Source organism: Orbicella faveolata, unplaced genomic scaffold (genome assembly GCF_042242905.1).
Source record: "Orbicella faveolata isolate gen_17 unplaced genomic scaffold, um_ofav_v1 contig_47, whole genome shotgun sequence".
NCBI lineage: Eukaryota > Metazoa > Cnidaria > Anthozoa > Scleractinia > Merulinidae > Orbicella > Orbicella faveolata.
The window spans coordinates 4,438,728-4,455,713 of NW_028301577.1; the positions used below are offsets into that span (position 1 = coordinate 4,438,728).

At 41.4% G+C, this 16,986-nt stretch overlaps 2 protein-coding genes across 2 annotated transcripts; both read right to left on the reverse strand.

The window, feature by feature from the left end:
* Nucleotides 1–63: 63 nt before the first annotated feature.
* LOC149096850 (uncharacterized) lies at nt 64–7,531 on the reverse strand. Its single transcript, XM_089279238.1, has 3 exons — nt 6,988–7,531; nt 2,615–2,788; nt 64–1,792 (listed from the first exon to the last, which is right to left on the reverse strand). Exons 1-3 carry the CDS (start codon nt 7,444–7,446, stop codon nt 1,295–1,297), a joined length of 1,131 nt encoding a protein of 376 aa, XP_089135364.1. The 5' UTR covers nt 7,447–7,531; the 3' UTR covers nt 64–1,294.
* A 2,369-nt stretch (nt 7,532–9,900) lies between these two features.
* LOC110066648 (uncharacterized) lies at nt 9,901–13,899 on the reverse strand. The gene is made up of 2 exons (XM_089279237.1): nt 11,311–13,899; nt 9,901–10,181 (listed from the first exon to the last, which is right to left on the reverse strand). The coding sequence occupies exon 1, from the start codon at nt 13,711–13,713 to the stop codon at nt 11,350–11,352; it is 2,364 nt and encodes a 787-aa protein (XP_089135363.1). The 5' UTR covers nt 13,714–13,899; the 3' UTR covers nt 9,901–10,181; nt 11,311–11,349.
* Between the last annotated feature and the right edge of the window lie 3,087 nt (nt 13,900–16,986).

A 16,986-nucleotide genomic window follows, 5' to 3' on the forward strand; every position in this document is an offset into this window, starting at 1 on the left:
GGCTACAGTAACCTCGTCTGATCAACCGCTGTCGTTATTGGCCATAAGCAACGGGTAAATACATACATACATACAACCTTTATTTATACACGATGAAAGACGTCAAAGCTAACAAGCTTGTGGGGTCGTGTACTAATAAGATACATAAAATAACTACAATTAATAGATAAATAATTAATACAGTTAATAAAAAATTAATACAAGAATTAAGTAATTCTTATAAAAAATATAATTTTGATAACAACGAATAAGATCAATCAATCAAATCTTCCATGGGTGATCTATATCTAATGTCTCTTAACAACATTAACACACAGTTACGCAGTCAGGTGTAAAGATTAATCGATTCTATCTGTATTCACTGCAAGAATACAGGACCTTTCTGTTAATTATTTGAGAGGTAATAAATGATATCCTACAGTATTCTATAGAACTCTCTAGAATCTTGCTTCGCTCGCTTTTTATGCAACGTACCGTACAATTCCGAAAGTCACGGCCCCCGTTACTTTCCGTTTTTGCAGGCAAAGGGGACCGCTACTTTCGTGTAGTCGTTACTTTCGGATGGTTAAAAAACTTTTGTACGGTAACAGTTGTTTCAGACAAAGTGAACGTGTAACACATGAAATTTTAAAAGTTCCGTTTATGTGCGTACAAAAAAAAGACCCTAAACGTTGGTACTGTAGGGCGAAAGTATCGCGATGCAACTGATTACACTACAGTGTATCATTTGACTCTGCTGCTGGAGAAATACAGCTCATATATCATAGTTTTAAAAAAATTCAGTTAAGTTCGAAATAAAATCACAAATAATTCTTCAAGTTGTTCGGTCATGCAGTCACCCACCTCCATCCGCATTGCGCTTGAGATCAGAGTTCCCCTTTTGGTGACTGACTTCGTCAAAGGGCCGCTACTTTCGGGGGGACCGTTACTTTCGCGGTTCAATAGGAAGGTAAAAAATTAACGTTACTTTCAGGGAGCCGTTATTTTCAGAGGAGCCGTTACTTTCGGAATTCTACGGTAAGCCTTTTTTTAAGCAGCCTAGACCTTTTTAAAACTTAATATGCCAAATCACGACGAGAAAGCATTATTTTCCTTTTCACTTTGTGGCCAAAATCGTACTAGCCTATATTTGCATGTCGAATTAGACTAACTGGGTTATTCCACGACGAGCGCCACCAAGTATAGCGATGCAAACAGCGTGAGTTCTGGACTTGTACGCATCATCAGCGATCATTTAGTGTTGTCATCGAATGACTTTCCCCTCTTTTGACCTACGAAAAAACTGCCTTCTTGATCAGTCTTCTGCATCACGTGTTACCCACGTGAACTGCACGGGTTGATCTTCGCAGCAACTGTTCAGCCAGGCCATTATGGGGTCAGCGAAGTGCATCCGCCCCTCGCGGTAATTTCGATATAAAAACGCGCCAAACAGTACAACGGCGACCGCAATTGGCGCGAACATTCCCCACGCGTGCTGGGTGGTGACGCATACGCACACGCTGAAAACTGCTAAGGCTAGAAGCTGATAAGCAATACAAAGCAACTGGCAGCGTGGAATGTCGCGTAATCTGGCGCGGAATTCAAAATTCGGTCTGACTAATGTACACACGGAAGCCATTTCCTCTACGGATCCTCTGTCTACTTCCTCTATTGAGCCCTCAGGATCACCAATCAGCGGTAGATTGTCACAATCTTCAGCTTCAAGTGCGTCCTCGTTGAGATCGCCAAGGCTGCCGTATGTTCTGCGCATGATTGTAGTCTTTTTAGGTTGTTGCTTAGGATACCAAATAACCTGTTATTGTTTGAGAGGAAATAATAATAAAAAAGGTTAGCCGTCATACAACAAGTTGCGTACTGCGCGCCGTACTGCGCGCCGTACTGCGCGCCGTACTGCTACACGTATCTTTTCTGACACCTTTTTGACAACAATCTCATGGATTCCGCCTGATTCGACCAATCAAGTTACAAGAAGTTGGCAGGTGCGGGCGGTACGTTGTCATGTAAACTACACCACTCACCCTTCGTAGGGTTTGATATGTCAATTGAAACAAAAATCATCAGAAAGTTGTCAAAATGGGTAACTCTTATCCTGTCTTATTAGCAAAATGTCTGGGTCACAGAAACTATCCAGTTCAAAGTGATGAGAAACCTGTGGAACTTAATCAAGCTACCAGCCAGAAATGCAAGTTTAGAATTCTCTTAAAAGGTTCAAATGTGTGTTTAAGAACTACAAGGCGCCCTACAATCTTGTCCCTTGGTCTCTCCAAATTAGGAAGTCTACCTTCAGTACCGGAAATGAAGTGACACGCCCTTCCAAAAATAAAAAGATATTTTGCTAATCACACAGATTGAAGTTTACTGCTAGTGGCCCTTTACAAGGCTAATTGATTGAAAAAAGTGTCATCGGTTATTGTTCTAAAACCCTAGTTTTTTGAATGACTAAGAATTAGTAATAGACATCTTTGTGTTACAATTTCTTTTCACTGTGTTATACAGTGTATTGCAATCTACTTATAGCAAGTGAAAAAAAAATTAGATATGCTACCGGGAAGAAAGATCACAGCATAGCCATTAGGTGGCTCATCTATCAACATACTCTCCAGCCACTGATTACCTGTATTCCATTGATATAAGCCAGAGTACTTGAGAAATATGTCATGACAACATATTGTGGTGGCAACAGCAAAAGATAGTTTGACAGGACATCAAATGTTTTACCCATCAGCCCCAGCACAATGGAAGGTGTGGCTTGACCACTTGTTGTTCGCAGGCGCATGTTCAAAATAACCTGAAATTGACAAACTTCACCATCATGACTGGTGTCAAACTCTCTCATGTGTCCCCCTGACGAGTCTCAGTATAGATCTGCCAATTTGTAGATTGTCATAATGATATACCCGTGGAAGGAGGGAAAAGTCCTGATATTCCAATAATGAGCTATATGAGGAGGATCGACCCAAAAGCTGAGAGTACCTCAGAGCTAAATTAAGTTCGGTTATAGTAAAGTGCAGGAATTTTAATGACCACTTGAAGTATAGAAAAGGGTTAGGGAAAACTGTCGTTTTGGAATTTAAAGTGGCTTTTCCAAAAAGACTCTGTCTACAAAAAAGGCATAGAAAAGGGATGCAACTGAAGGTGCCTACTATAGGCAAGTAACAAAGAAACAATTTTCTTTGGAAGGTACACATGTATGACGGGGTTACCACTTGTCAAAAATGGTACAAAAAAGCATGAGGGTTTGAACTTCAGAGCAGGCCTCCCCTATAAAACTTTGCTTGATAACAACTGCCTCCCCACATAGTTAAGTCAGAGTTATTTGACTGGGTCCAGTTGTCAAAAAGAGGTTGAGTTAACTTTTGGTTAGTACAATTCAATGTAATACGAGTTTATTAGGTTCCCCAAGATGATCTTCATACCTAATTTACAAGAGCTAAATATGAGTATGAGTATAAGTGTAAGACACAAGTTTGTTACCCTAGGCTGACAGAGTGTTGTTCAAAGTAGGACAATTTGTCAGCTTAGTTAATTGGTTCAGTTTAAGTTGGTAAGTCCTAGTCAGGGTCATTGCATTGTGGTCCTCATGGCAAGACACTTTACTTTCATAGTACCTCACTCCACACAGGTGTATAAATGGGCACCAGTGAATTTAAATGTTGGGGGATAACCCTACAATGGACCAGCAGCCCACCCAACAGGGGGGGAGGGCAGAAGCTCCAGCTGTATGGGCCACTGGCCTGATGTAGACTTCAGCTGTTACTATGATCGCTACCCTCTACTCTTTGCTTTTGATTGAACACTTAAGTGTGCATCGGAGTTAACTCCCCTTAGCCTACAAGTGGTACATGTCTGGGCATTCTAAATCCACAGCTAAATCCAAAAGTACCAATTGAAAGGTCATTGCGTTTGAAACTGTATGGTATTAATTACCCTCTAAGGTGGTCAAGAACAAAGGTGTGCAACTTCAGGTGTGTAGTTACTTGGTAAACTTAAATTTTGGGGAGGTAAACTTTAGTGGAGGCTTCAATACAACATCAGAAAGTAAAAGATTCAGACTGGTCAAAAAAAATCAACTGCAAATCATTGGAATTTAATATTACCATAAGCTACAATGGCTGAAGATCAGCACTTAATTTTGCAATGATTGCATCAGCTTGTGTTGAAATAAATTTGCACTCTGTTGCACAAGTTGGTATATACATTCATAATAAGGCTCATCACACACTCCTCCTAAACAAACATCTGTTGACACCTACATTTTAAGACCGATTCCACATCCAATTCCTGGAAGCCAGCGGGAGGTCTGCACTTTGAAACTTTTCCATGAGATAACACAAACAAACTACTGAGTGACATTGCTTATTAAGGAGTGTTTTTGTGTCCCCAGCATTAAGCTACATCTCAAACTAAGATCTTGCTATATTGACCGAGTCTATTTTGCAAGGGGATACAGGGATCCATATTCACAGTCGTCTGGTCATCCGAGACAATTAAAAAATCGTACCGACGACCAAAACAATATGAAAAGTCATCTGCTTGACGAGTTTAGTTTGATTTAACCAAAAAATAAAACATTTCTTAAATTTTCTTATGGGTTCCCTGCATTCTAACCACTTGTTATCCATTTGGAACTTTTAGAAAACCAAGAAAGATTTGCAGCTCCATCATCATTTTGTTCCACCATCTTGGATGATGTGGTATTTCCAATTTTCAATTTGTCAACAACTGATACTCTGCAACTGCAGCTGCATCCACTGAAACATGTAGCATGATCGCATCAGCTGTTTTGATCACGACGTGGTGTTTAGGAATGTTAACACTTTGGAAAAACAATCCAAATACAAGCAGGAAGAGCGAAAGCGTTCCTTTCAGCAGGGTTCGTATGGGTCATGGAAAACCCGGAAAGTCACGCAATTTAATAATTTCATTTTCCAGGCCTGGAAAGTCATGAAATTGGAGAGTGGGTCATGGAAAGTTGTGGAAAAGCAATAAACTTTCTGAGAATGAACAGGTAAAAAAAAAAATCAAACGTTGAAAAAACAACAGACAGGTCAGAAAACCAGTTAATTCCAGTGGGAAAAAAAAACACTAGCACGCATTTTATGTGTCATAATGTGGGAAAATACCTTAAATAATAGATTGTTTTGACAATACTTTCAGAACAACTGCTTAACATAGGTCATGGAAAACTCGGAAAGATCATGGAAAAGGTCACGGAAAGTCATGGAATTTCAAAAGCCCAAAAAGAGTATGAACCTTGTTTCAGCCTCATGGCAGTCGAAGAGGCCTTGATTTTCATTTGCACCTGGATTTTCTGTGTCTGCTGACTCCTTAACATCAACTGCCACAACTACGGACATGATGTTCTGTGACACTGGCCACATGAAACAAGAAGATCTGTTAGATCTTATAACCGCGCTTTTAAAATTTAACTGTTTTCTTAGTACTACAGTCGCAATGCAGTGCATATTCCAAAGCAATGTTTGATGATTCATTGATTACTGTAGACATCACAGCACTTGATCAACACAAACTCTATTATCGCACCATCAGTCGTAGCCGTTGTGACATCTCCGATGACGTAATAGTCTTAATCTGGAACTTTCTTCGGGATATGTATGGGCATGAAGATACGAACACTATTACAAATCGCTTTCTTTCTTTAAAGTCACGATTAAATTTAATTGTTTTTTTCCCTTGAGTTAAGGGTTAGCAAAGATGTCAGACGAGTCACATAATTCAAGCATTGCGTTATCTACGGCTATCTTTAGTACGGTGGTTATTTCCCTATCAATGACGTAATCTTTGCACGTTCTGACACGTTCTTTGCTTGGCTTGCAAATATTTAATTTTCCTTCCGATCTGTGAACTCGCTGCGATGAAACAGTCAAAGGATTTACTTCATTTGCCTAAAACCACAAGAAATACTCGCAAAATTACAAATAAATTAATGACCGTCCCTTCTGCCGAAATAAACTTGCAAAGTAAACACGATCTTATTTGTCATGTAGCGAAAGTGAAAGCTGCAAGGTCAGCGCATTCCATGGCTGACGTAATACCTTTTTTCAGCGTATTTATTATTCCCTTTGAATCCAACGCTTTGGTAAAACGAAAAGAAAATATATTTTACCCACAAAAAAGAAAATAATATCCGTAAAATTGTCCGTGTATTTATGTTTTAACAGCTTCTGGCGGAAAAACATCACACGTTTCGTGACTCAAAGTTTGGCGGAGCGGAGGTCTGCGTCTGGTCACCGACAAAAAAAAAAATAATAAACCACGGGTAAACCTAGAACCGCGCTCGGCCCATGGCCGCGCGGTTAAATACTAAAAAAGTTAACTTGCTGGGTACTTACCATTTAGAAAAAAAAAACGGAAATTTCGATTGAAAGTCAAATAGAACAGTAATTTTCCGTAAAATCCGTTTGGAAATTGTGGACTACCTCCAGAGGTAGTCCTCAGAACGATGGATATTTCCTTACCATTTGGTAAATTTTTCAGTTTCCAGTCTCTCATCAGCCAAAAACAATTACGAGAAATCAACTTGCAAATGGTAAGCACCATCTCATTTGGTTGGTTTGCTGACTTTAGAAAAACCCTTACCATTATATTCAATGGTCTTCCCAACTGGTCAACTCTGACAAATGGTAAGCACCCTTTATTTACATGTTGTTCACTTGCAATTCTTCCCTATTGAACGGCAAGTAAAATATATCGCCAGGGCAAGTATGTCATCTGGCATACTTGCCTGGCTGACAACTTCGAGAAAAAACCAATGTGGATCCCTGGGGAAAGATGAAGTGTTTGTAATCCACTAGCTGAGCTGGATTATGAAAATTGTTATGAGAATCTGATCATACACAGAGACTTTCCCCATTTTGATGATCGACCTGCAAATCTCAATTTGTATGAACCATCAAAACTGTAGTTGACGAATCTTTAGGAGGTTTTGTAATTTTAATGAAGCATAATTAATTTTACACTGCATACCTGAGGAAATGACTCGATGGACCATAGCACAATTGCTAACCACTGGACTTTTTCTTCAACGTCAGTAACGGAAAGCTCCAAGCTAATCACAGCAACCCATATTAGGAAACAAACTGTCCCATAACCAACCTTCATCTGAACAGAATGCTTCGAGAAAAACCAAAACTGTAGAAGGATGATAAACTCAAGAAATGGCATGTACACCGCCGATATTCTAATGTACACAGGCAATTCGATCGAAAAAGCGAAGAAACAGTTCACTAGCGAGGCTGTAAAGTTAGCAGTAGCCCACAGAACGCTGAGGCCTTCGACCGAACGCCGTTTGCAGTTCTTCAATATTTGAGGAACCAAAACACCGAACCAAATAGTACAGCTGATATAACCGCACACATTAGCGAACGCACAGACGGCTTTGGGCCATGATTTGCGGCAATTATCGTAGAGTAAGTTAATAGCCATAATCTTATCTGCCAGTCGTCAGAGGCAATGTTCACTTAGCCGCGCGAACGAGTGAACTCGCCATCGTGAAAGAGAAACCGGAAGTTTCATGCGCGGGGATTGGGGACTAACCTGGAAAAACCTGGAAATGACTCACCAGGGAGCAAACAGGATGGGGTGGGGTTGGGAGGAGGATCTGCCGCTTGACTATACACTGGAGGGGACATTTTGTTATTTGTTACGTTTATGTAGATATAACTGGAAATCAGGAGCTTATCTGGTGGAAATCTGTTGCAAGTACAAAATTTTTAGTATTGAAGATCTTTGCCTGAAAATTCGAAAGCACCGCAGAGGCGGATAAACTGGGATAGTATTTTAAAACGCTCTTTGGGTCCTCTTTTAATTACCGCATACAATGAAAAATACTTCGAGCATTCAGCCTTTGATTGATGCTGACAGGCAGCCCAGGGAAACATATTTCCTTATTCCTTTAGCCATTTATCCCGGTCAGTCATACAACTCACAACCTCGTTCCCAGGCAGGGCTTTTACACAGCCGTGGGAACGAGGTTGGACAATGGATGTAGGAAGAACACAGATTTTACTTAATTTTTCGTTCACTCGTTCATGCCCTCATCCTAATTAAAGGCTGGTTTCCATATGATCGCAGACGATCGCGGATCGCAAAGCGCAGATCGCAGACGATCGCAAAGAGAGTTGTTTCCATATAATCGCAGACGATCGTAAGCGATCGCAAAGCCGACTGTTGCATACACATTTCGGACAGCGGAAGTGTCAAAATTACACGCGCGTTGTGCTGGCGGGAAAATCGCAGCAAACAATGTGGCGGACGTCGAGGAAGAAATTTTGCTGCAAGCAAATTTATTTCTTCTTTTAGTCAACCAATTTTGAAATTCCCTTGGCATTGCATCTCGCCCCGATCCAGAAGGTAGCGTTTTCAATCGCTTCAGATAACGACCATACGCAGTTCTTATGTTGCAGAATTTGACCTCCGCCTCAGCCGCCGATAAATTAGATTTCTCCTCGATTTTTTCCAGCGGTTAGCCTTTTTGTTTTTGTCTTTGAAATCTTTACTGTTACGGTGGGAAGCGCACTCATATCGCGCAACTTCCTCCAGAAGTTTCTCGTTACTAACGTTACCTTGTTCAACGCCTGCCATGTTTACAACAAATAAGCGGTTGCTTTGTTGCTAAGAAGCGTTGAATCATGGGTAGGAATTCAAAATATTATGGGATACGTTTTGATCGCAGATCGCAGAACTTTGGTCTCCATATGATTGCACGATCTCAATTGATCGCAGACGATCGCAGACGATCGCAGGCGATCGCAGAAGTGTGTTTCCATACGATCGCAGACGATCGCAGAACTTTTTGCGATCCGCGATCCGCGATTGTTCTATCTTCTGCGATCGCCTGCGATCGTCTACGATCGTCTGCGATCAATTGCGATCGTGCGATCATATGGAAACCAAAGTTCTGCGATCTGCGATCGAAACGTATCCCATAATATTTTGAATTCCGACCCATGATTCAACGCTTCTTAGCAACGAAGCAACCGCTTATTTGTTGTAAACATGGCAGGCGTTTAACAAGGTAACGTTAGTAACGAGAAACTTATGGAAGAAGTTGCGCGATATGAGTGCGTTTACCACCGTAACAGTAAAGATTTCAAAGACAAAATCAAAACGGCTAACTGTTGGGAAAAAATCGGGGAGAAATCCAATTTATCGGCGGCTGAGGCGGAGGTCAAATTCTGCAACATAAGAACTGCGTATGGTCGTTATCTGAAGCGATTGAAAACGCTACCTTCTGGATCGGAGCGAGATGCAGTGCCAAGGGAATTCCAAAATAGGTTGACTAAAAGAAGAAATAAATTTGCTTGCTGCAAAATTTCCTCCTCGACGTCCGCCATATTGTTTGCTGCGATTTTCCCGCGAGCACAACGCGTGTGTAATTTTGACACTTCCGCTGTCCGAAATGTATGCAACAGTCGGCTTTGCGATCGCTTGCGATCGTCTGCGACTATATGGAAACAACTCTCTTTGCGATCGTCTGCGATCTGCGCTTTGCGATCCGCGATCGTCTGCAATCGTCTGCGATCATATGGAAACCAGCCTTAATCCTTCAATCTCTCATTCGCTTAATAGTTTATTTTTTCATTCTGCCTTACGTTCACATTTTCATTTTCTTAACCTGCAGAACAGGCGGATTAGCAGGGCAGAGAGCGAAACGCGATACACGAGCGCGGATTTTTTTCGTCTCGGGCTTCGCGCTCGTTGGCGCGCTCCGCGCTCGTGTATCGCGTTTCATTCTCTGCCCTGCTAATCCGCCTGTTCTGCAGGCTACATTTTCTCAGCTTTTCATTGGTTCATTATTTCCGTCCCCTCACTCATTCTCCCTTTCAGTTCGTTGTTCCAGTTTAATAAAATAAAAAGAAGGACCATTATGAGACGAACTTGGCTTCTACAATTTTATTAATTTCCTTTAACCTCGTTACATTCCTTTCTGAACAATTCAAAATATTTCATTCTCGTCTTTATAAAGTTGAGGGAAAGCAACTTAATTTTAGCAGTTTACACAGTGTGGATATATATTTTTGACACTGAAAAGCAATATTTTCTGTTCTACCGGTCTGAGTATTCGCTTAATATTATTCATCGTGTTTCAACTTGACGTCATATGAGTTTTAGTAGATCACTCTTGAGTCATTTTATCCGTTACTTGCATGGACGTTGACCTTAAAAGAAACGAAAATGAAAGAAAAAAAATCACAGTTAGATTGTGCTGCGTTGTTATGCTTCGAGAGAAGCTTTTTCTGGAAGATACTCGCGATATCGTAAAAAATTTCCACACGTGTTTGCATATTAATTTATCAGAAGTCCAAGGCAGACCTGTACGTACTCTAATACCATTGATTTAATTAAAAAAGAAAATTAAATAAAAAAGAAATAAAAACTGAAAAAAGACAAGGCAAAAGCCATATAGGCATATCTAACTTATTTAAAATTGCACTTGCTATACTAGAAATAAACTTTCTGTGTCTTACATTTAACAATTATTGGACGAGATTGAGCAAAACATCATGATTTGTCAGTGGAGAGCAGATCAATTACTAGTTCCGAGGCCGAAGGGTGAGGCTAATAATTAACTGATCAGCGACTGACAAATGATATTTTTCGATAACTAAGCCCAATAATTGTTTTCTTTTTTGACCACAATTGCCATTTTTCACCGAAGTGTGGCTACAATTACGCATGAGCAGAAAATTATTTGCAGCAAAAAGTTTAGACGGAACGCAGGCTCAGGCCATTGTTTGCAAGAAGTTATTTGCAAGTCACCTGGTGGGCACTCAGCGAATGAAACGGAAGAAAAAATGCATCGAATCATAATAGCTCCTTTCTTTGGAAAACAAGGAAACGATATCGCTTCTTAGCCAATTGAATCACATATAAACTTGATTAAGTCAATCGCTACGTGGTTCCGTCGATAGCAGACATTTTTTGCGACTGTTTATTTGGTTCTGATTGGTTTTAAATCACTCTTTTGTTAATGAAACCCGAGTGCAAATTAATTTGAAATACTAACGATGTTAAATAATTTGCTTATTAAAGCATTTGACAAGAGAGATAAAAAGTATTGTCAACCGACGTTTCGGTGCATCAAGCATCAGTTTCAAGACTGAGGTCGTTAATGTTAGAGTCAAAGTTGTTATTAATGTAATCTAGGCATACTGCAATCCATTTCGAACCCAACTCGTAAATAACAACTTTGACATTAACATTAACGACCTCAGTCTTGAGAATGATGCTTGATGCATCGAAATGTCGGTTAACGATACTTTTAGGATTTCTAGTAAAATGATTTACCTTATAAACCGGACGATAACCTGCATGGTAAGTTTGCGCTTAGCTGGACTTTGTTAGCTGTTTATCAATCTTTTGCAAATCAACATCTGCCTCCTTAGAGTCTCTTTCCTCTCTTTTTTTGGCAAGTGTCTTCTCAGCCGCTGTAGTGCTGGTGGCCTCACGCTTCTCAGTTTTTTTATTCTCGGACGTACTCCGACCACCTCGAGGTCCAGCTTTCTCAGCCTTGCTGTTGCTTACGCTCCTTCCTCCGCCTGGCCCTGTGTTACTCGCTCCACTGTTGGTCCACATGGTACCCTCTGATAAGATGGACCTCCCACCTCTCGGACCAGACATAGAGTTAATGACTGCGTTCCTACCTCCTCGAGGCCCACTTTCCACGGCACGTCCTCCTCGAGGGCCGTTTGATATTTCAAAGTAGGCGGCACTGCGTCCCCCGCGAGGTCCAGAGATGTCCCGTCCGCCACGTGGCCCACTGAAAAGTCTATACTCCACACCTCGTCCGCCACGGGGACCCGCCTCAAATTCTATACCCCTACCCCCGTGTGGCCCTGTTTCATAATAAATAGCCCTTCCTCCCCTTGGGCCAAAATCATAGTATCCATCACCTACGTAATCAACGGTGCGACCTCCCCTTGGTCCAAAATCTATTTCCTCCAAGGCTCTACCCCCTCTGGGACCATAAATGTCCACATAGCCCAGGCTTCTTCCACCACGGGGTCCAAAGATGTAATCAAGGTCTCTTCCCCCACGGGGACCATCGTATTCTGCAGACCTTCCCCCTCTTGGGCCATAAACGATATCATACAAAGTCGATCGACCGCCGCGTGGACCCTCGAATAGAGATCTCCCACCACGAGGGCCAAGATCTAATGATCGACCTCCCCTTGGACCATCTCCCACAGATCGACCACCCCGGGGACCGAACGCTAAAGACCGACCACCCCTGGGACCATTTTCAACAGCCCTACCTCCTCTAGGACCGAAATCGATTGCTCTTCCACCACGTAGACCATACGTTTCCATGGATCTGCCACCACGAGGACCATGTAAAAGAGATCTACCGCCTCGGGGACCATATCCTATTGCTCTTCCTCCCCTAGGTCCATACTCTATAGTTCTACCACCCCTAGGGCCGTATTCTATTGCTCTCCCACCCCGAGGTCCGTAATAAATTTCTCTACCGCCCCTGGGGCCGTAATCAATTGCTCTACCACCTCTTGGACCGAAATCTACTGCGCTTCCACCCCGAGGACCAAAATCTACTGCTCTCCCACCCCGGGGGCCGAATTCGATTGCTCTACCACCCCGAGGACCATAAAACACAGATCTTCCTCCGCGAGGACCGTATTCAATGGCTCTCCCACCTCTTGGACCAGAATTCACAGCCCTGCCACCCCGTGGACCGAATAACACTGATCTGCCTCCCCTGGGACCGTCATTTTCAACTGACCTGACTCTCTCTTCCCTGGGGTTTTTGACTCCCACATCCCTACCTCCTCGTGGGCCACTGGCAGCAGACTGGGTATCTCTTCCTCCACGGGGTCCGCTGGCTTCATCCGAAGAAGCTTTTTTCACTGAGATTGCTCGGCCTCCTCTCGGACCTGCATCGGCTGCGGTGTCCCTGCCTCCTCGCGGTCCATTCTCTGCTGTTGATTTTGCGTCTAATTTTTGTTCTGTTGTTGTAGATCTCTTTGTCTGTGATCCATCAACAGCTCGTCCGCCTCTTGGTCCATCATTGTTCACTGCTCTGCCACCTCGGGGTCCCGTGTTCGTATTTAAAGTTACAGATTCGTCTTCTGCAGACCTCCCTCTGGGTGGTCCATTGTCGTTCTCCGCAGACCGCCCCCCACGAGGTCCATTGGAGTTCTCCACAGATCTTCCTCCACGTGGTCCAGCCTCACTCTCAGCAGATCTTCCCCCTCGAGGGCCATCGTAAACATACCTCCCCCCTCGGGGACCATAGTACACACTCCTACCTCCCCGAGGACCAATGAAGTCAAATGAACGTTTGTAGTCTCGGCCGTCCCAGCTTTCTTCTCCGTTTTCATAATAGTCCACCGGCGGCTCAAATGGGCCATACCATTCTCCGTAACTGGGGTTCTCAGGGTAGTAAAGCTCGTATTCCCGTCCTTCAAAATCCCTGGGATAAAATGACCCGTAGTATAACAACTCACTGTTGGTACTCTCGGCCCGATTTGCTTGATTTTCCTGGTTTTCTGCTGATCTCCTTTCCGCTCCTGAAACTCGGTAGGAGTTTTTCACCGATCCAACATTGTTGTAAAATACTTCGTCTCTTTTTGCGACTGTTTTTTTCTGCTCCACACTTTGAGCCACTTGTTCGTCGGCAGTTGTTTCGCGAAGGAATAAGGCGCAAATGAGAAACGCCAGTGCTTCCGTCTTCATGTTGGGCGAGTTGGTGAAGTTCGTTGTCACTTTGCCGACAACTCTCTTTGCTCTCACTCACCACTTCTCAAGAAATTCTGCGTTTGTGTAGTTGAACAAAGCTAGTTCTTGACGCGTTTTTTCGATCAGAAGGCGCCAGAACTTTGAGTAATGGAAAATTTTATCCTTCTGTCTTTATATCTTCATTGCTTCAATAATTGATGATCTCTTTAACGATTTTCATTTCACGCAATGTGACATGTGCGTAACACTGTCTTACGCTAGCGATAAAACCACAAGGACTCGCCACTACTTGATAACATGGCTCAAAAACAATCTATATTTCTCTTTGCTACAATCCTCAGTAAACGTACTGTATTCTACTTCTTTCTATTTAAACTAAAAGCACAAGTAGCCTGTAAAGAAAATGACAGTATTGGGATAAACTTTGATAATTGTGCTCTAGTTTTGCACGTACTCTTGGTCAGTCTACGCCAGATGGGCGAATATTTTCAGTGGTTTCAATCGTATTGATCAACTAAAAAAGGCTATCAGGATCGATAAGGAAAGCTTATTCCTTTTTATTCCTTGATGAAGCTCTTCTTGTCTGTTCCTCGTAGAAACCATTAATGCGTAATCTTAAGAAAAAAAAATAGCTGCTTGTTTTGCTAATGAGAAAAACTGTTTCGTGGATTTTAACGTTGCGTTTTACTGAAAAGTGTTGGAAATTGCGCGCTTGATTTTATTGACAAATTAAAACCTCATACTGAGATATAGACCAACTTCGTGGCTGATTTATTTACAGCTTCAGGTTCAACAGTTCAATTCAGGTCTCAAAAGGTGAACAATTGAAGTTTAAGAATCTAGTGAAGAGGTAATGAATATAACAGAGTTAACAACAATAAATTGTTATTGCTTAAGTCAGTGTTGTTCTGTAGAAATTCGAGTCTTTGTAGACACAAGCCGGATTTATCCTTAATCGACCTTTTTAACATCGATTGATTCAGTTCAAAGGTTCACTACAATGTCTCCGCCTGAAGTACATAATAGCAGCGAATTATCTACATAATTCTTGATTTTTTCGCTCGCCTCCCTCTGCATAAAACATGAGACTGAAGTTGTTATTTGGCGGGGAGAGATATTACCAAAGCACTGAAAGCCGTCTCACTTGAAGATGAATTAGTCCTCAATGTATGTTTTCCGAATCTTTCTTGTTATACGTCGAACGTTTAACAACACTCAACTTCCGAAAAACGTCCACACTAATTTCAACCTGAGACTTGCTATATTCGTTGTTATTAGGATTTTCTATTTACCAGAAACCCGTTGTGACCATAAAACTAGTAATTGTAATTTTGGAGCAAACATTGGCAACTAATGTAAATCGCCGATTCGACCAACCGACGGATTATAATTAAACCGGGACAGCTGACTTGACTTCCAGCTTTAACATCGATTTTTCTTATATAGATGTTTACTTTTATTTGGTCCATTTCGGATTTGTGTATTTCAGTTTGCGGCCTCTCTCTCAAAAGGCCATCACCGTTCAACGGCTTCTTGACCGACTCGCGATCTTTTACAGTTAGGGTATAATCTTCTTCAATCCGGTAAAAATGACTTCGTGTTTTCCCCTGATTTATAAATTCCCTAAATTTAGTTTAAATTCTGCCTTCTTTAGTATTTTTCAACTGGTAAAATTTACTGAAATATTTGCGGTGACACTACAATGACTTCGTAATGAACCTATTTGTGCGTTTCTTACTGCGCAGACGCAATCTACTACGTCACTCTTTGGAAATCTATTTTCAACAACACCATTCTTTTACGCAATTTGCATCAAAGAAAAAACTGCGTTACCAAAGTCAGAAACTTCGTCATCACCATCACACTTGTTCCTGTGTGGTCTGGCTACACCTGGGCCACCCCGAATGACATCTGCGATTGAAACGACCACAAAACACAGACGTTGTGCAAGGGGCAAATTTTCCTACTCGTTCTTGCACGTCCTAAAAATGGCAATCGCGGTTTTGTAATCAGAAAAAACCACAGGAATGTTTTACGTCCAGTGAACGTAAATAGTAGCAAGAATACGTAAAACGCAATTATTTTTATGCTTTTATCGTACCCGCTAGCGTTTTGCGTCTTAAGCCTTTGTTTGTTAAGTACGCTGACGCCATAATATTTAGAACGCGTTCAAAAATGGGAAAATACATGCCTGCATAGGCAATATCTTTTAAATATAACGCTTTGTTAACTTACGACATGATTGACAAACCTCCATCGAAACAAGACGAATCTTCATATCTTTATGGCTTTTCTTTCATCATCTTTTAGTACTCAAGGACAAACAGGTTTGGGTCCCTTTTCTTTAGAATTCACAGTCAACGAAAAAAAAAATCGTTTCAAAGATTTCGTCTACTAATGCAGAGATTTTGTTAGTGACAATAATGAATTAAGCTGTTCATTTTTTGCTCTTCGTTTTTAGAATAACGATAGGAAATTGTCCAAACGGTGTACACAAAAAAGCCATGCTGTGTTTCGGGGATATCTGATTTAAACTTTCGGAAAGTTATGAAAAAAAAAATTGTTTCGATCAATAAAATTGCGTATTTCTCCTCCAAACTTCAATTGACGTTCGCAACTAGCACTTATTAGAAAGTGACCGTTGGAGATCTGTTTTCTTAAGCATCCTTCATCTTTTTAAGTCTATAGATCAAATAACTGACAACTGACAAAACCTAGCAATAATTTTAACTGACAATTTTCAAACAGCCAGATTCAAGTTATCCAGATCACAGTGGCCCCAGTGAGTTGATCAAAAATTAGCGATCAGTATTAAAGAAGAAAACGTCTGTTTAACAAACGACGTCAATTGCCTGAATGAAAAGCTGAAAAACTGATGCGATCACATTGTTACAAAGCACAAAAGAACAGGATTTAACATCTGAAATAACGCTATCCACAATACAGATTAGAAACTGTGTATTTAATTTCTGTATTTATTTCAAGGTTAAACCCACTTTTTTTTCCTTTCGTTTTCTTTAAAGTGTCTACTGCTCCTGTTTGACATTTCACTCATTCATTAAGCGGGTCGCTTCACTTAGCAAGCACTTCTGAGTTTCTAGAGTTACACAAGCACTACGTCCAGCCCATCAAAAGGAGTCCTTTCAGTCCACAACGTGAAACAAAATGGTTAAACAAGATGCCGCGATTTATAATTTTATTGCATTTTCCTTCGGTGGCATCTGTCACTCACATTTGTTGACCAGGGTAGAGCTATTTCAATGTGTCAAA